At 43.0% G+C, this 20,123-nt stretch overlaps 1 protein-coding gene across 1 annotated transcript in view; it reads right to left on the bottom strand.

The window, feature by feature from the left end:
- Nucleotides 1-120: 120 nt before the first annotated feature.
- The window catches only part of actn3b (actinin alpha 3b), a 29,442-nt gene continuing 9,439 nt past the window's right edge, over nucleotides 121-20,123 (bottom strand). The window contains exons 2-21 of the mRNA XM_061030818.1: nucleotides 10,758-10,872; nucleotides 10,232-10,351; nucleotides 9,087-9,173; nucleotides 7,838-7,925; nucleotides 7,330-7,408; nucleotides 6,906-6,987; nucleotides 6,485-6,570; nucleotides 6,209-6,301; nucleotides 5,552-5,782; nucleotides 5,208-5,355; nucleotides 4,579-4,729; nucleotides 3,907-4,015; nucleotides 3,660-3,800; nucleotides 2,947-3,129; nucleotides 2,650-2,784; nucleotides 2,244-2,423; nucleotides 1,976-2,122; nucleotides 1,731-1,796; nucleotides 1,439-1,597; nucleotides 121-1,344 (exon numbers count right to left, since the gene is read on the bottom strand). Of these exons, the coding sequence (XP_060886801.1) occupies nucleotides 1,186-1,344; nucleotides 1,439-1,597; nucleotides 1,731-1,796; nucleotides 1,976-2,122; nucleotides 2,244-2,423; nucleotides 2,650-2,784; nucleotides 2,947-3,129; nucleotides 3,660-3,800; nucleotides 3,907-4,015; nucleotides 4,579-4,729; nucleotides 5,208-5,355; nucleotides 5,552-5,782; nucleotides 6,209-6,301; nucleotides 6,485-6,570; nucleotides 6,906-6,987; nucleotides 7,330-7,408; nucleotides 7,838-7,925; nucleotides 9,087-9,173; nucleotides 10,232-10,351; nucleotides 10,758-10,872 (2,559 nt within the window). The 3' untranslated portion in view covers nucleotides 121-1,185. The remainder of the gene's footprint in view (nucleotides 1,345-1,438; nucleotides 1,598-1,730; nucleotides 1,797-1,975; nucleotides 2,123-2,243; nucleotides 2,424-2,649; nucleotides 2,785-2,946; nucleotides 3,130-3,659; nucleotides 3,801-3,906; nucleotides 4,016-4,578; nucleotides 4,730-5,207; nucleotides 5,356-5,551; nucleotides 5,783-6,208; nucleotides 6,302-6,484; nucleotides 6,571-6,905; nucleotides 6,988-7,329; nucleotides 7,409-7,837; nucleotides 7,926-9,086; nucleotides 9,174-10,231; nucleotides 10,352-10,757; nucleotides 10,873-20,123) is intronic.

Genomic DNA, 20,123 nt, shown 5'->3' with positions numbered 1-20,123 from the left:
TTAGATTCTTCATACACAGAGAGAGAGAGACGCTGACTCGCACTGACGATCACGGCCGAACCAAACCCTACTTACTTTCTCGCTGACAACGTCCCACATGCAGTATCGGCTCTTCTATTATTATTATTTTTCGTCTAGAACTTCCCTGATGCCCTGTTGTCTCTCACTGCTCGACACCTCTCTCTTTCTGTCACTTCTTGTACGATCACACGTCGTACATTTTAGCTGTAAAACATCTGAAACTAGTGAGAAATAAGAAAGAAAAGGGTGTGTGGGATTTTTCACTCTCCGGCCATAACAGTTAGTCTTTCTGTCCTCGTTCTAAAGTCGAGCCATGGCCCCCTCTTTGTCTGCATTTACCCACAGTGCTTTGCTCCGAGTCGCTCTCTCTTCCTGCTGTCTTCAGTGATTTTTTAAAAAGTTTCTCCCATTCTTCCTCCATATGTTCCTGAGCTAAAGGCTTTAAGATCTTCAGGTTATCTTTGCTGACAGTTTCACAGTGCTGCAGTTTAACAGTATATCGTCGTAGCACCTGACTTTCTCTTCCTCCCCGCTGACTCTGGCAGCTTTTTTTGTTTCTGCGATTAAGGACGAGTCAGAGTCTCACAAAGACAGCAGTTTTTTCTAAACTTCAACATAGCATGCATGTGCACAAATACACAACCAACAAGCCAACTGACCAACCAGCGTTTTTTTTTTTTATCACGTCTTCTTCTTTAATTACCCTTCTACAAAAAAATATGTCATCTGAAAGAAAGAGAGAGAGAGAGGGGGAGAGCAGGAGGCTTTGCTCGACATATCTCACTTTTTCTCCCTCGTCACCTCCGTCTGTTTATCGTCTCCTGAAGGCAGGTCTGTTACATGTACGCTGCTTACATAAGTTCAGTGCAATTCCCGGCACATTCCGGCTTTCTTTATTTAAGGCACTCTGACAGAAATGAGGGACCTGCTTTTTGAGATTCGAGCAAAGTCTGCTACTCTCCCCCCTCTCTGGGCGGTGTTTGAGGTGTGAAAGGAGGGACGGGAGGAGAAGGGAGGGAGGAGAGGAAAGAAGAGTCAAAAGGGGGAAAAAAAATCAGAAGAAGAAAGAAACTAGAAGGACAGTGGAAGGGGTTTAAATTGCTCTCTCCGCAGAGGAGAGACGGCGGGAGCTGGGGAGGAGGAGGTGAAGAGGAGCGGCTGTGTTTATAAGTCGCTCTCGCCGTACAGGGCGCTGGAGAAGGAGATGTAGTCCAGGGCGCCAGAGGGGCCGTCGGATCCAATGTACCTGGTCATGCGGGTGATGCAGTACTCGGCCTGCTCGGGCGGCAGCTCCCTGCGCAGCTCGTCCACTGTGATGTAGTTCTGCAGGAGAGATCAGAGGGCGTCGTGTTCACAGAAGAAACTTTACACAAGTCGAAACAAGCTCCTGATGAGGTCACACATCCGTCATGCTCACCTTGTCTGAGGCCAGAATCTTGAAGGAGGCCATGACCTGTTCCGCGGTGTCGGTCTCGGCGGTCTCGCGGGTCATGAAGTCGATGAAGGCCTGGAAGGTCACCACGCCCGTGTTGTTGGGGTCCACCAGGGTCATGATGCGAGCAAACTCCACCTCACCCTGTCAAGAGGAGAGGATTGGATCAGCTCGTTGTGCACGGCGGGCAGGACAACCAGATATTAAACATTCTTTAACAAAATTAAAGTTTAACTTCAGAGTCGTTTTGTCCTGAAAATAGAAATCTTCCACTAACCAGATCGTAACCCATGGAGATGAGGCAGGCACGGAAATCGTCTGGGTCCATCATGCCGTTTCTCTTCTGCAGAGAAAAAAAGGAAAAGATGTTTTTCTTCTGCAAACATGATAATGAAGCAGAATGTTTTCTTGCAAGCTTAAACGTGCATGATGACAGGTTTGGGTTTTAAAAAGCATCCATCGTGTCGTTTTGTGCATTTCTTGCGGTCGCAGGTTCCTTTTGGTGGTCAGTGAACGCCTCACCCTGTCGAAGTGGTTGAAGGAGGCCCTGAACTCGTTGAGCTGCTCCTGGCTGATACCCTTGGCATCGCGGGTCAGGATCTGGTTCTCCACCTCGTTGATGGTTCTGGCGATGGTGGTGAGCAGCTGCTCCCAGCCCACGCGCACGTGCTGCAGGAACAGAAGGAGAATAAATGATTCTGTTCAGAGAAACGGAGAGGTGGAGGTGGAGGTGGTGGTGGGGGGTGGGGGGGGGGGGGCACTGTGACGGCTGCCGTGGAGTCCTCCGTACCTCCATGTTGTAGTTGGTGTGCTTGTTGTCGAAGATGAGGGACTCCTGGCTGAGCTGGTGGTCTCCCTCCAGCTTGTCGATGTTGGATTTGTAGTTGATGATGTTCTGCTCGTACTGCTTCAGGCTGTTCATCTGTTCCTCCAGAGAGCCGGCGATGTCCACAGACACGTGGCTGATCTCCTGCAGGAGCACAGAGGAGCACAACGACATCTCGTTTTATTTGCTCTTTTTAAAACTAAAGGATTTAAGTACATCCCTCTTTCTTTATCTGTTGTAATTTGACAAGTTCAACATTATTTCAAGATAAATTAGAGTAAATAATTGACACTATTGCATCATCAAACATCTTGAAACTCCGGTGAACTATTTAGAGCATCTTAGTTCAAAGCTTTAAATGACTCCGGACCTCCATCTTGGTTTGAATCCAGGGTCCGATGATGTTGGCCTGGGCAGCAAACTGGCGCCTCAGTCTCTCGTTGGCCTGCTGTCTGGCCACCTCCTCCTGGAGCATTTGGTCTCTGAGGGGAACGAGGTGCTTCACCTGCAGGTGGACAAATTCAATCAAGTCTCATCAGCTTCTTTTGAATGAATTCAGACCTGCTGCTGTTTTTTTTTTCAGAACGCAGCGCACGGACGGACGTCAAACAGAAAAGAGCATCACGGTTTGTTTTGGATAAATACTGGTCTGATGAATTACACTCACAGCGTCCCACTTAGTGCTGATGTCCTGGGGGGAGAGGGTGGTGTAAGGGTTGATTCCGGACAGCTTGATGCCGTAGGTCTGGGCGATCTTCAGGATCTCGTTGTGGATTCCCATGGTGGCCATGCGCTCCTTGTCGGCCTCGGGCAGAGTGGCCTTGAACTGGTCGTGAGCCGTGATCAGACTCTGAAACGGGAGATAAAAAAGAAAATCAAGAAACACAGCTTCAAATGAGGAGGACGCAAAGAGTTTTCACTTCACTGCTGACGGCTTGATTCAGTCAACGTCACACTTAAAAATGACTTTTACATGAAAGTCAGAAAACATTCTCCACACCTTTATTGATCAGGACGTCCCGTTGAAAGAATGCCACAAGAGTGTGTACACATAAAGCTTTAAGTAGAAAACTTTCATCCCTTAATCATTTCCTTTTTAGGCCGCAAATTAGATAAAAAGGAAACTCTTCTTAGGATTTTTTTTATATTTGTAGATGCCAACAGGAGTGTTTCTCTAAGAGACCAAACAAACAGGAGTGAGTTGAGCTAAAGGTAAATGATCGCATAAGAAAATTCTGTGATTTAAATCCTGAAGGGTAAAATCCATAAACTCAGGACCATATTTCTTACCAGCCTGACTGAAGATAAAAGACAAACTCAGATGTATACATTAAAAACTGTACAGTGTGTGTGTGTGTGTGTGTGAGACTCTGGCCGTACCTGGATCTCCTCGATGCTGTGGACGATGAACATGTCCTGAAGGTCCTCCATTGCTCCGTCCATCCAGTTGTTGAAGGGCGCCGCCCTCTTGGCGAACTCCAGGTACAGCTGGTCGATGGTCTCCCACAGCTTCTCCACACGCTACACACACACACAAACACACACATACATAATAAATAAGACACTTCTTTAACGTTGACTCAAACCAAACCAACCTTCGTGTAATTTGAAGTTTTAGGTGCCGTACCTCCAGAGAGTCTCTCCTCTTCTGGGTCAGGGTGCCCAGGTTGTCCCACTGGTCACAGATGCCCTGACAGCGGGCGTTGACTGTGGCAGCATCGTGGTAGTCCAGCTCACTGTCGGAGAAGACGACATGATGAATGCATGTCTGATGAATGCAGAAACTTTGCTTTAAGTTGCACCAAATGTTCCCCAAATATCTGTCCCTGCACCATTTGAATATTTAATTCCATCACACAGTTGTGATTTTTTTTTCATCCTGCGTTCTAAAGGTCATCCGATAACATTTTCCTTTTGAAGTTCTGGATGATAAATGACGTGTGGCGCACATACATATTCAGCTTTAAGATGCTGAACGGCTCATATTTAACTGTAAGTAGCATCAAAGAAGCCTGAGGAGTGGTGAGGAATAAGAAGGAGTGAGATCAGAGGTTTCTGCTCTTTCATGAACCATCCTTTCATCTGGTGTATGTCGCTCATTAAATTCTTCTCTATTCGTCTTTTGTTCTTCGCTGAGTTCGTTTCCTCGCCTGCCTCTGACAAATCTCTGATTATCACCATTCTCTCTCAGTTACACACTTTTTATATCCCACCCGTTTCTTTCCATGCACTGTAACTTTGAAACAGACGAATACACCTGCAGTACACTAGAGAAGCATTCTCCACTCCGCAGTCTTACTTGAGCTCCTGGGCGATGGCAGCGATCTGCTCCACCCTGTCCTGGTGAGCTGCCAGGTCGCTCTCGAAGGCCTCGTGCTTCCTCATCAGGGCTCTGATCTCCATCAGAGAGGCGGACTCAAAGTCCTTCTGGGACAGCAGGTCCTCCTTACCTGAAACACACAGACCGTTTGATGTGAATCAACCTGATCTTAACAGATTCAAACGACGAACCTCCTCCGATTGTCTGCCCTTTTCTCTCTCTCTCACGGTAGAATTTGATCGTCCCTATGAATGGCTTAACTGTTTCATGGCTCTGTATGATTGTATCATGTGATTTATCTTGACCTTTGCAGTGTTTCATTACTTTTAATGGAGTTTGATCACAATGAGACAGTGGAGAGTGTGAAGGATGGAGGTAAGATGACAGTTTAACTTTCATCATTAAAGCATGAAAGCATCAACTGAGCCGAAAGAACATCATTCAAATTCTATTTCCATAATTGATTCCACATATTTTATTTACAAATTATAATCCCTAATCAACTATTTCAAAGAGACAACCTTTAAACTCTTCTGGTTGGCTGCTTTAAAAACTCAAACTAAATAAACATTCAGAGTCGTCTTCACTGTGTCTTCAGTCCTCCTTACCTCCGGTCCAGGACTCGTGCATGGAACACTTCTGCTTGAACTTCTCGGCCAGGTGATCGAGTCTCTCCAGACGGCGGATCTCGGTGAGCAGCCACTCCTCGTAGCCCTTCTCCACCTGCTCCAGACCCTTCCAGGCATTGGCAATATCCTGACGGAGAGAGAGAGAAACGTAACAGCACTGTAAGCTGAGAAGATCGTCTTTGTACCAGTCAAACTTTTGTTGTTTGGTGAGAACTTTATCTGTGGCGAGGTCTTATTTTTATCGGTTTTAGAGGATGAAAAACAAAATGAGATCCTCAGTAAAGCAACAACGACACACTGATCTGAAAACCTGTGCTGCTCACCGACACCATCTTGCCCTCGGAGGGCATGAAGGCGGGCCTGTTGCTCAGCCTCAGCTTGGTCTGCAGGGTGTTGAAGTTGATCTCCAGCTGGCACTTCTCCTGCACGCGGGGCGGCTTGTGGATGCGGCGGTAGTCGCGGAAGTCCTCCAGCTTCTGCTGCATGGAGCGCATGGTCTGCTCGGCCACGCGGTTCTCCAGCCAGGGGATAGTGCGGCGGATCCACTCCAGCAGCTACGGGACGGACGGACAGAGAGAATGTTGAAAACAACGTGTCTCCATCCCCTTTGTATGGATGATTTATATTCACTTTAAATGTTTGTGTTGACATCCTAGTGTCCAACAAATGAAGCTTGACATTTCTCCACCAAAAAATAATGTTACAAATGTCATTTATTGATCATATTTGTCTATAATTTCTAAAGTCTACATTCATCCTGTTTATAGCTTCTCCTCGATCTTTCTCTTCTCTTTACTCTCTTGTTTTGCCTGCAGTGTTTTAGTTCTGTGTCATAAAAGGTCAGCAGCAGGATCAGAAAGTGTACAGAGAAACAACCCAGCGTGTTGAAACTGCTGGGACTTCAGAGTGTTTTTCTGCAGAGGAGGACGATGTGCAGGACAGACTGAGCGTGGGAGGATTCGGTTGCAGCGGTTTCTCACCTCGCTGGCCAGCTTCTCGTACTCCTCCATCAGCTTCTCGTTCTCCTGGTTGACGGCCAGAACCTTACAGATACGGTTAGCGGCAGTCTCAGCCTGAGAGAGGGGAGGCAGACGCAGCATTTAAATATGTTTCTCTTACATGTGTTCATCAGGACTGCCGCTACATGTCGTGGACGTGTTCGAGGTATAATCTGTTAAAAATCAATTAAACAGTGATGCACTTTTTTACTTCTGAGTCAAAACGTTTTCAGAAATAAAAACAGGACGTCGTCTCACCTGTTCAGCTCCAGCGAAGGCGTGGTAGAAGCAGGACACGTAGGTCATGATGGCTTTCTCATCGGGCTTGGGTGTGTTCACAATATCTGAGAGAGGAACAAAAACATCAAGGATCCTTTTTCCTGACCTGAAACCGCTTTTCAAAACGTACTGAGTTTGACATCGTTTAATAACTGCTGGGAGAGTTAAAAACAAAATCGTTTCCTGCTGGAATCTTTTGAGCCGTTTCAGGTCAAAACGTTTCAGAGGTTAGAACAATCTGTGGTTCAGAAAAAAAGCTTTCAACTGATTATTATGCATTTATTCTGAGTTCGTCTTGACCTCCGTGCTCGTTTCATTTTGTTTGTACTCTTCCCTCAGTGGAGGATTTTCAGTTCGTGTTCCTGCAGAGGTATTCTAAATACAGTTTGTGCGGCCTCACCTTCAGCGTCAAGCATCTTGGGGATGTCCAGGAACTTCTCAGCCACCTCGAAGGCGGTGTTCAGGTTACCAATGGGGTCGTCCTACAGGCAGACACATTCACTGTAAACTGTACTGTGTGGGTTTGTCATGACGTCACACATTAACTCATGTGACCAGTTACGTTTTTAATCTTTAAAAAAGCTCGGTTACTAATTAGGCTCAATAAATCTGCTTTTCATGATGATGAAGATCCTCGTCTGATTTATCAAACATCTTGATATTTTATAAAAAGAGTCTAGATTGTGTCTTATGAGGAACTCGCATTAGACATGATATCATGGTGAGGATCAATCCTGACAACTCAGAACAAGAGAAATCAAATAAAGAAAGGCAGATGAGAATGACAGGATATAAAAGAAAGATAGGAAGGAAGGAGAGAGCACCTTTCTCAGTTTGGAGTAGTCAATGAGGTCAGGTCTGTGTCTGTGGATGAGGGCGCACAGAGCCAGGCCGTCCTTCCAACTGAGCCACGACAACAAGAGGAGGACGAGGAGGGAAGGAGAGATACAGGAAACAAAGGAGGATGAAGAGGGAAGGAGAGATACAGGAAATAAAGGAGGATGAAGAGGGAAAAGGAAGATACAGGAAATAAAGGAGGATGAAGAGGGAAAAGGAAGATACAGGAAATAAAGGAGGATGAAGAGGGAAAAGGAAAATACAGGAAATAAAGGAGGATGAAGAGGGAAAAGGAAGATACAGGAAATAAAGGAGGATGAAGAGGGAAGGAGAGATACAGGAAATAAAGAAGAGAAGGTAAAAAACAGGATGAGTAAGGATGTAAAGTAGATCGTGTAAAGAGAGACAGAAACATGATAAAACACTACATGGAAGGAGAACAGATAGAAAGCTGCAGTTCCTCGTTTATGCCACAGTCTGGCGCTGTAGACTCACCTGATGTGGAAGTTCTGGACGTTGACGTTCCTGTAGGGGGCAGTCTTCCTCTGGCACCACAGCAGCAGACCCTCCTTAGCAGAGGTCTCTGAAAAAAAGAAGAGGAGGAGGGAGAGGAAGAGAATTCAAAAGAAAAGCAGTGTTAATCGAGTATTGTGATTATTAGAAAGAGAAGGAAAGACGAGGGGTCTTTTGCATATTAATCCCTAACGGTGGACTGAATGATTAAAAACAAGATGTTAAATCAAACAAAGAAAGATGCTAACTGGTTCAAATCAAGACTATTATCAGTTTATAAATCTGTACTTTTGAGGTCGTGCTGGTGAAGCTGGTAGTTTGAAAATGTCCGGCACTAGAGGAAGAGGCACTGAGAGAGTTTAGGTGTCAAAAGGAGCTTAAGCTAAAAGACAGCAGGAGATATTGAGGATCAGGAGCAATAAAAGTGGAGTTACAGACGGTGACTTGGAGGTGAGGTTTGGAGGGGTAAACCAGGTCTTAAGTCTTTATAAACAAACGTTTATTGTTTGTCTGCCTGACGACATGAAGGTCCCCAAGAAAACGAGACGAGGTGAGGCGACAGTTCACAGAAGTTTGTTCTGTGTAGAAGATCGTAAACTAAGATCGAACTTCAGCTAATACACATCAGGTCAGTGTGGGAGCTGGCTGACCTGAGACTCGCTTCACACAGAGGTTACTGATAACGAGCAGAGTGTGTTTGATCTGAACCTGCTCTGCTCTGCACAACATTTTGACATTTTTTTGCACTTTCTGTCAAATCAAATCTCGCTTTAACACAGAGAAAGTATTCAGTGTGTGTTTTCATGAGTGTGTACCATCATCATTGACTCGGGCATCATCAGGTGTGTATGTTGTGTTTATAAGACAGATGGGTTGATTGTAGCTTTCAGCTGTTTGACCTCATGTTATAACTGAGTGTTATTATCTTCTTCTTATTTGGACTCACTTCATTTAAAAAGAAAGGGGTGTCATTGTCAGACCTGTTCTTTGTGTCACTTTTTTTTTTAAAGTTATTAATGAAATATGCGATTTACACTTTGTTTTTCTTTTTAGGACACCTTTACCTGATGTGTTTAACTAATCCCTACAGCTCAAACCAACATCACAGCACCAGTGGTTTCTTTTGTACTGGGAGAATACATTCTGTGAGGAAGGAGCTAAACAATAAGAACTACAAAAACTACAGAAACTATGAACTATTAATGACACACACACACAGAGAGACACACACCTTCCACAGAGATGTCTTGGATGGCGAAGCGCAGAATGATGGTCCAGATCATACCGAGAGTCATCTTCACATTACCGTCGACAATTTCTGTAAACACACACACAAAAGCACAAATCAACGACACGATGTTGTTAACGTCACTAGAGAACGTTTAAAATCTGCCTGTCAGTCTCTGTCAGGTTACAAGTTCAGAGTGTCGTAACCGCGCACGGCTCTGGAAGCTGCAGCTGATGCTACAAATTGAATCTCACACTTCTCGAAGGCTTAAGACGAAAACTTGGCTGCAATTAAAGTGATGAAAATTAACGTTGCACAGGAATGAACTGAACGGCTTCTGAAGATTTGTGATTTGAAGCTCTCACCAACTTCTCATGAACTCTCAGTCTGATCAGTTTTATTTTCTTCTTCTGAGTATTTACTCAGTTTATCATGACGACAGTTACTGCACTTTTTCTCTCTGGTCACATACCACTCATAAACATACTATAAATAGTACATATCTACTATTTCATTACTGACATCTAATTTAAGCCCTAACCCTACTAAGTGAATTTCCTCCATGTAGGATCCATTAAGCTCATCTTATCTTCATCCTATCTTAACCTCAGCGAGTTCAAATGAATGTGGATTTATTTATCGTTATTCCTCATGTTTACTCTCACTTCTTTATGTGTCTCCTCAGCTTTACTGCTACAGTGTTTATCTTCTATCGTCACTTCAACCCATGTGCAACCATTCCCCCGTTTCATTGAAATGTAGTTTAATAATTCATCTTACTACCAGTTCACATTTTTGTGGTTTTGAACTGTGTGTACAGCATAGATTAACATCAACAGATAGGCAGAAAACTGATGTAATACGGAGATTATTTTGCAGGATGGCAGATCACATATACAGAGTTTGTCAATAATTGTGGATGAAAGAGGATGACGAGTGGATTGCAGATACTGTCTTGAGTTTGCTGGGGTATTAATACTTTAGTTTCCTGCCACTGCACTCATCTGAATTCTCCTGACGCTGTGGACTTCACTGACCATCTGGTGCTCAGAACAGAATGCAGATTCTCAGTGACCTTGGTGTGTTTTAATAAGAAAATGAGAGAGGGAGGGTAATATTAATAATAACAGGGACGTTTTGATTCTCACCCTCAGCACCAATAGACACCAGTTTGACCCCCTTGCTGCAGATGAAGTCCAGAGCTTTGTTCACGTTGGCGATCTTGTGGAAACGCATCTTGCCTTTGTCGGGTTTGGGCAGCCTCTCCCCTGAAAGACAACAGAAAAGATTTACTACAGCTGAACGTACTGTTCCAATTATTCAACACAACCGACGGAGAACATTTGGAACTCTATTCATTGTGCAGCAGACATCAACATGTTGATATGTTGCTGATGATGACGTCGTCTCTACATTTTGTCTTCTGTTAAATAAAACAGACGACTAGTGCAATCCTCCGGGTTTCTCCTTCAGTACATCTCAAATAGATATTTATGACAATGTTGACAATATCTATGTTGCTGTTTCCATACAGCTTTATGTTTATAGAAATAATATGATCTTTTCCAATAATGAAAAGGTTTCCAGACAGCATCCTATCATGGCTGAATACAGGTACATGACCCACAACGGTAAATCAACAAAAAGTGTGTTGGTGTGTTGATGAAGATGCACCTGATATGACCTCCAGCAGCAGCATGAGTTTGAGGCCATTTCTGAAATCCTCTTCAATGTTATCGATCTGTGTCCCAGCCTTCCTCAAGTGGGAGTTACACCAAGCTGTGAAAGTCTGAGAGAGAGAGAGAGAGAGAGAGAGAGAGAGAGAGAGAGAGAGAGAGAGAGAGAGAGAGAGAGAGGGAGAGGGTCACACAATGTCATCTGTCGGATTGTACGACATTCACAGACACTGACAGGAGACAACACAACTTTACCTGCTACACACGCTAGAAGCAAAACTGTATCCAAGAGACATACGTACACACACACACACACACACACACACACACACACACACACACACACACACACACACGCACACACACACACACACACACATACACTGCATGATTTCCCCTCTCAGAGCAGTGTGGAAACAGCTGACCAAGGCCTGAACTGTCCTCTTCACTTGTTTTTGTGGCTGCTGACGTTGAGAACACACACACACACACACACACACACACACACACACACACAAACAGAGTTATGTCACGTTTGATGTCCTCTATCCAAACAGTCCTTGACAGGATATAGTTATTTTTTTAACACCTTTAGTTAGAAATCATTCTACGTCCCCTGTAATTACTAAATAAACAAAAGACACTAAATTAACGGTCTTTTACTGTAAATAACAAATTACAACAGCTTATATATATTTTTCCTTCAGCCAGAAGAACCAGCCCAGAACTCAGAGTTTGGTGTTTCTTGAAATTGACTTTGCAAGTGACGAAAACCCCAAAAGTATTTATATTCAACAACCAAATGTTATAGCCTCTACAGCGTGTTTCAGTGATTGTGCCTCTACTGGATTCAAATTGACTACAGCGTGAACAGTCAGTGTCACACAGCTCTACAGCAGGTTACTTCCTGACTAGAAAATCCAATATCCGGTACTGTGTAGAGGAGAGTAGGTGCTGTGTCTTTCAAACGACAGGTTTCTCATTTTAGACAGCAAACTGCACACTAGGTGGTGTAACTGTGTGCATAAGGTGCAGATTGCACAAGCCGATTTAAATGGCTCTCGGCTGCTGACAGCTTGCTTCACTCTTGAAAATTGCCTAATGGCATCTGACTTGCACATTGGGGACAATTCAAATAGTTCAATCAGGCTGCCAAATCGATCGCTGGATGGTACTCTGTGAGGCGTTCGTGGTGTTTAGCTTCAAATGTGAATATGGGCTGTGTGTGAGGGTATGTGTATGTGCGTGTTTTAGCTGCTGCTGCAGAGCCAAAACTTTGCCAGGGTTTGGAGGATGTGTGGGTGTAGGAGCAGAATAAGTACATGAGCTGAATAACTAACTACAGATGACAGTGTGGGCGGAGAGAGAGAAAGAGAGAGAGGGTTTGTGCTCAGCAGGTGAGAACATAAATTACCATTTCAGCCGAGTGCATTAAACAATCCAGAAATCAAACCATACATGTCCCTGTACAGTACGTGGGCGTGTATTTGCATCTATGTGCGCTTTCATGCTTATCGCTTGCACCCGAGTGTGACTGTAGAGCCACAAGGTTGGACAGAGAAGATAGACAAGACAGAAGAGATGGTGACACGGAAAAAAAGGAGAAAAAAAAGACAGAGAGAAACTACACCAATGGCTGAGTGACAGATGGAAAAAGACGAGAAGAAGTGTGAAGAAAACATGCTCCACGCAGGGAGAATCCACACATCATCTAATTTTTTCCAGTTTCTCAGTTCTGCTGATTTTCTGCTCTAGTCCATCCGTTATTTAACAAGCTGAATATCTTCAGGTTTTCACATGCTTATTTGACAAAAAATAACAATTTCATATGTTGATCTTCAATTTTTTTTCCACAACTTTAAAATTTAAAAGACAAAATAAATTGAGTAAATCTGTGATTGTGCGGGTTTACTCATACCATAAAAGTAAGCTCATTGGATGTAACCGTGTCTTTTATATTGAAACGCAGCAAAGAAATGCTTTGATCTACAGCATTACTAAAAAGCTCAGGTGTGCTTTGTCATGCAATCTTGAGTTGCTAACATTTGCAGGGTATAAGCTCTGAATGGAGAATAATAAAGGAATGGTTCTTTGCTTGAGTATATCTGTTAATCATTGTCAGTAACACCCCATCAATGATTCTCATCAAACTACCTTTACTTTTTACTTTTAATGTCTTGTAATGCAATTCATTTTTAGCCCTAACTCTTTTCTTTTTAGAAGCTTTTGTTGTTATAACATCATTTTCTTCTTTATGTCTTACTTTAATTTTTTGAGTAAGCCCTCGTATAGCACTTTGATTGGCCTTCTCTTTATTAATAGTCCTACATAATCAAACTTGCATAATTAAAAAATAAATCCAGCCACATCATGAAAAATCTCCAGTTGTTTTTGCAAATTACAATTTTCAATGAAGTACTTTTACAGGTTTTAAATATCTTTAAATTCAGTATTGGTACTTATTTATCCTTGGGTAGGATCTTATACTTCTATTATTTTATTCAGGCTGTGTTTAAAGAGCACGTAGACACAGTTAAAGAAAGAGAAAGAGTGAGGCCGTTAAGAGGAGAAGTGAGAGGAGTGACAGGAATGCCCAGGCCCCGGTGTAATTTGATGTACGGGTCTGGAGAGGAGAAGAGGCCGCCTGTCCAACCAGCCAGGGTCCCAGCAGGTGCTTGTCTCTTTTGCCATGCATGACCAAATTTAGACAGGCTCCTAATCCAGCACACACAGGCCACCGGGCCAAGGCGGAGAAGGTGTGTGTGAAGGAGGGAAGGCAGTGGAGGGGAGAGGTGGGGGCTAAATTAGGTAGAAGAGGAGGGGAAAAGATTGAAAAATGGAGGGAGGGCAGAGGAGGCTAAATCGGGTTGCTATGGGACACCGGCGGACAGCTGAGAAGGCAGGATTCCTGAGGTGAACCGTAAGAGTCCAAGACGGAGAGGGAGAAAGAGGAGGAGGGGCAGCGGGGGGGGGGGGGGGGGGGGGAATAGGGGAGGAAGGAATGGATTGAAGAGTATGACGTGCATAAAATAATAACTGGAGAAAGTGTGGGAAAGATGAGAGGGGTGAAGCCAACATCAAAGGAGGGCTGTTCAAAAGCTAAACATGGTGGTAATTGAAATAAAAGATAAGCTAATAAAGCTAAATATACAAACGTGATTTGGGATTCATTAAAACTAAAATGTTGACCAGAGCACCGCAGGATAGAAAAACAATTATCTGACATAGCAGCGAAAGCTACTGTTACAATTCCTCCGCCTGTAATGCTCTATTATCTCATCCTGTGGGTTTGGGTTAATGCCTGGTGGTCTCACAGGCATGAAGTCACCGTCCATCCTAACCTCATCTCTCACCCCCCCCCCCCCCCCCTCCCCTCCGCCCCCCTCTTCTGTCCTTCCACACCTGTCGGTCTGGCCCTGGCTCAGCTCGGCCTTTTTACAGGTCCTTCCTGCAAAATGAGGTCACAGTGGACCAGCTGAACGCCTTTCATAACTAACCCCCTCCCCCACCACCACCACCATCCTCAAGGGGAATCAGGGCTGCTGACCCTCAAAACAGCTGACACGTACATACACACACGTTCCCACACACAGATTTGAACAGGCTTGTGGAGCTCTTAATAATGTCAGCGGGCTCTGCTGTCCGTCAAGGAGCTGATGCAATCAAAGCACTGTGTGGAGTTACACCTGCCGGCCTCAGAGGGGAGGCCACGAGCAACAGATCGATACCTGCACCTTATTCACCTCTGCAAAGCCCAGAGAGTGTTAGAGCATATCTTAAGGTGGATCATGCACGAAGGTGTTTTGCAATAGAAAAATCGGGTTTTAAGCCATCTCACCATTTTGACTATCATTAAATACAACCAGCTACTTCCTGGTTCAAGGTGTTTTCTTCTGGGGAGGGTTTCAAAAAACATGAATAGTAATGGAGAATGGTGGATCAACGATGTTCAAACTAAATTTAGGACATTGATGGAGCAGTAACACTAAAAAAAGGGATGACTCTGAATTCAATTAACCAGAAATATTCATGTAGTAATTAATTGGAAAGTCAAAAGTAAAACAGTTTATCATTTCTGTTGAGCGTCTCTCAGTCACACACATAGCAGGACATCGTTTGATGACATCATGAAGTAGAACTGGGAGTTGCTGTCTTCATTGCTAATCAAATGTCTTATAGTTGAAATCTATCAAATTTGACTGAGATGCTCTTGCTTGCTTCCTCCCTCTCTGGTATACCACCTGGTAGTTCCTGTGTTTTCCTCTATTACAGTCAACTGTTGTTCTTTATGCCTTTTTTCCCTTCTCTTGATCTGAAGATGATTGTGAGTGTTAACAAAAGGGTGTAGAGAGTTAGAAGCTATGTGTAGAGGTTTAAGTGACTTATGTGGTTTGTTTTACTGAACTCAAATGTGGCTTACTTGGAGTAGATTCTCTGATTTATTAAATGTTTGATGACAAAGTCAGAGCTACATCTCTCTGTGGCCGAATACGATCTCTACTGGGATTTTATTTTGTCTAACCGGCGATATAACTCATGCCAAGGAGTGTAGACACAGAATGGTCTCCTGTGGTCTTCCTGTCTCGTTGTATTATTACAGGTAAGTACCTCCTGCCCTCTGTGGTGCCAGACCAACACGTTACACACACACACACCCCTGAACTCACTCACACACACAGTGACCTGATTATAAGCCAAGAGGGAGTCCTGTAGTGTCAAGGTACTCCCTACACTCACAGAGCTCAGTTTGGACACAGAAATAAAACTTAACGCTCCACACTTCAGATAATGAGGGACGGATAATTACATAAACCTTCAGGATCGTCTTCATTTACACCTAACCTCTTTGCAATTTTTGCCTCATTGGTGTCCAGTCCTCTGCCATGGAGGAGGGTTTGATTTAATTACAAAAGTCTCCAGTAGCTGATTTCCCTAATTAGCACCCTCATTCAGGGACGGGTGATCCAATTAGAGAAATATGCTGGTGGAGTGTTTGTCTGGGATAAATCTTTCATACTGATCTGGCTTGCATCTGTCCACGGTTCCCAATACACCTAGTTCAGCTTCATGATCAATTGTTACAGGATGTTTTACCTGTTGACATAAAGCTACTGTACAGGACTGTAGTACTGGCTGAGACAAATTCAGGGTAAAAAATTAATTAAATACTTTACCAGGTAAATGAGGTTATGTTACAAGAAAACAAGAAGAATTTCAGAGATAATGTAAATTTGCAAGATAAAGGTTGAACATTCACTGAGATTTAACTAGTATGTTTATGAGAAAAAAATAAAAACGTTATATTCTCAGAAATTATGAAAACTCACTCAGACGCTTAAACATTTTTGAGCACAAAGTGTAAAACCACAAGAGGAAAAACATTCTCATAACATAATCTTTTCCTGTAAAGTTACTCCTTTACTCTCAGGGAATGTCATGTTTTTGTTGTTGTAAATCTAAAACTTTAAATTCGACTCGATTTTTTGACAATTTCTTGTTTTCGGTCCTTTCAGCCATGGAGTAAATATGAGGTCTGTGATGCAGAAAACAATTATTAGAGCGTTTCAAAGTTTCAAAGAGCTTCTGCTGAAGTAAAAGTTGTACAATGTAATTTAAAAAAAAAATCTATATTTATACTTTTTACTGCATGAACCTTTTAATCATTAAGACTAAGAATCATCATGTGAGCAAACGATGGATTGAGACAGGCCACTTTTAAATGAATATTTGAAAATTAGGCCGATAACCTCATTCTTTCAAGTCCCGTTAGTTTAAATGACATGTCCTGAAGTAGGAATCCACTTAATTATTCTCTTCTATTGCTCTGTATTCAACTCATAACCCATTGTTTAAATAAAGAGTTATAGAGTTTCCATTCTGAATTGAGGATACAATATTGTTCATCATGCAGGTAATAAAAAATAGTGGAAGAAAGCTTCAAGTCTTCAGGCTTAAAGGTCCAATATGTGAGATATCTACTGAATTAAAACAGAAAATGAACTCTATCATCATCAGACATTAAACAAGTGCTATGTTGAAGTGCTGGCTTCTCTGTCAACAACGCAGCAGCGAGTATGTCCTTCCTCTAAGTTTCTAATCCGGTCCAGATCGGTCTGTATTTGTTTCAACCTGAGAAGTAGGTGGTTTTACGGTACCCTTCGGTTTGCCAGGCAAACGGCAAACCAACGGGTGTTGCAGCGATAAAAGAGAGCAAGCGAACTGGTTTAGATATAACTGATTCTACCCGGCCTAAAAAGCCTCGGCATTTCTCTAATGACCTCCACAAGCAGAAACATCGTAAAACTACGATAAATATTGGAGAGAGTTTAGAACGCAGAAAGGTTTCAAGACCGAAGCAGAGCTGGCTAAACACTGAAGCTTCAGTGTCCGTGACATGGCAACCTGCATGCAAATAAACTCCAAAGAGGAGGGGGCGGGGGGGGGACACAGCTCTACACAATGTTTTGAATTTGGACAGCGGTAAACATTTTAAACACTAGGTGTCAGAGTCACATACTGCTCCTTCAAAAAATGTGATAAAAATCCCGTCTCATCTGTTCCCTGCTCTACAACTACTTCAAGTTGACTAACAGTCAGTAATTATGGAATATTTACAAAGTATATGGACCTTATTTGAATTTAACAGAGGTATTTATGTACCACTGCCAGTGTAAAAATAGTCCCCTGCAAGGTTGACAGGGATGACTGCATTCACACCTGTCCACTACAGCCACCTTGGTCACACACACACCTGTTCAGAAGTCATGTCCCAGACTTTGACACACACACACATGAATGCCAGATAAACAAATCACACTCACGTGCGCACAAGAAAGTTCACAAATATAGCAACACATAAAAACACTGTGCTCTTTTGTTTATAAGGTTACTCAGTTTGTCACGCATGACAACAAAAATATATATATAAGAAAGATCTCTGCAGCCAAGCGGATTAATGACAAAGAAATCAGAAAACTAAACAACTGAAGGTCAAGTCCTCGATTGTGTCCTGGCCAAGATAGGACAAAATAATTACAGCTTTAAGCCAAAATCTGAAGCCACACAATAATAACAGCTTTATGGTTTTGGACTGTCACCACTTCAGTCCACCTGTCTGCCATGGTAGGGAATTATCTAATGTCTGTTTAAACTAGGCTGGAAAAATATATTTTAAGACAAACTCAAAGTAGGTTTTCTTCTTCATAAATTGGATTAAAAATGCTGCATTATCTTCTTTTCTCTGCGTAATTTTACATCGTTGGCTTGCATGCAACTTCCCCACCTGTCATTGCCAACTTTCAAAAGTCTTAGTGGGATGAAATGAGCTGAATAAAGCCAACAGACTGTAAGAAATGTAGTAGGCAACGTTCATCTGTCAGCACAGCAGATATCGGAGTAGAGGAAAAGAGGATAATCTGCTCATCTGTCAGGGTTGATGGAGGGAAACAGTTAAGTTCTACTCTTCGACCGTGCCCATCACTTCAGTAAAAACTGCAAACATCAAGCTCAAACACACCAAAACTCAAACTACAGGGTGTCAACAGTCCCCAACACAAACATCAAGAACATTTCACATCAGCACTGCTGACATGAAGACATTTTTATACATTTTCACAAATCAAAACTGTGAAAAACGAACACTGTGACAGCTCTTATATAAGAACTCAACCGTCACACTTCTGACAGGTTCATACAGACGAGTGGACAAACAACACTTTTCATCTCAGAACATCTGCCTATTTAAACAAAGCAGTACACAAGAGGGCTTTTTACACAACAGTAACAGTGTGACCTCTAGGACGTTTACAGCCTCTACTTGATAGGACAACTGATTTTCTCAAATCAAATCTACAGCGACATACGTAGGTGCAGAAATTTGACCACATTTAATTCTGTTTCTGCCATACGAGGCCGTTTCTAAAGGAGAGGCACCGAACCTTTGATGTCTGCAGCATTCTGGTTTCGATTTGTACTCTGAGTAGTATCGACCAATGACTTTTGAGCTTTAGTTACATGCAGTAAAACAGAGAAAATTAGGCCAGCTCAATGCTATTCCCTACTACTACTAATACTTTGAATGGGAACAGATAATGATTTTCTTTGTCAGTAGTGTGAATATCCACTGGCTTCAATGAAGACGCAGAGAAACTGACCAGTGCTATTTCTATACATTTGTAAAGAGGTATTTTAAAAAGAAAAAACATTACAAATTAAGGTCTATTACCGTAAGTTCTAACAAAGACAACTCAGGCATCAAGAGACATTTCAAATGTTGGCACTCTTGTGAATACAAAGCCTGAATTGCAATAGACAAAGACATTTTGGCCACCTTACTTTGAAATATTTAAACATTTATTTACATTTTAAAGATTTATTTATGGTCTCTATATGCCCTTGTTAGAAAGACAGGACAGTGGATCGACATGGAAATCATGGAGGTAGAGTGAGGAATGACATATGGGTAAGGAGCAGCAGGTTGGATTTGAACCCGGGGCGCCCCCTTAAAGGCCTCTGTACATAGGGCGTGCAAACTAACCACTAGGCAACCGGTGCTCCAAATTTTCACATTTTATGATCTTTAAAATGAAAGGTGAGTCTCCAATGTTAAATGTAGTGTAGAAGCAAAAACTACGGCGCCTTTAGGTGTGAAAAAGGTCAGAGGTCAGCTATCCTAAAACTCTTCAAACAGAACAGTGAGAAGTCTGTGACAATGCAGACATCATTCACATCATATCACACACTTTTTTTTCTAACTCACTTCACATCTGACATCGTGTTTTTGCTTTAGGGGTCTCTTGTAAACAACAATCGCGCAGAGTTTCAACAGCCCATAAAGTGAGAGGGCCATGAGGGGGGCCGGGGGGTCGAGAGAGAAGTTACAACAGGTGTAGTCGACATTTAAGTCCCTTTAACCCCACACACACACACACACACACACACACACACACACACACACACACACACACACACACACACACACACACACACACACACACACTTAAACACCCTATGCCCCTTGTGAGCTTTAAATACCTGATCTCACCTCACTCTAAAACAGACCTGGAGCCCTGAACTTGGGTGCCACAGGGACGATTTGGGACAATGATTAACAGACATCACCCCAACACACACCTCTTACAGGTCAACCTGCACCCTTCCTGCCCAAAGGACTCCCCTCTTACATTCCCCTATAATGTAAAAAACGACAATCATGCAAAAGAAACTGGACCACTGAGGGTGAACCAAACAACCCAGCAACCTCTACAAATAGATTTGGTGACATCACATTTGATGATTACGTTCAGATCGTCTTACAACTCCAAACTCCAAACAACTAGACATTTCAGAAACTCTCACTTTGGCC

Source organism: Labrus mixtus, chromosome 23 (assembly GCF_963584025.1).
Source record: "Labrus mixtus chromosome 23, fLabMix1.1, whole genome shotgun sequence".
NCBI classification, from domain to species: domain Eukaryota; kingdom Metazoa; phylum Chordata; class Actinopteri; order Labriformes; family Labridae; genus Labrus; species Labrus mixtus.
Note: the sequence above shows the minus strand (reverse complement) of the source record. Positions and strands in the feature narration are given on the sequence as shown.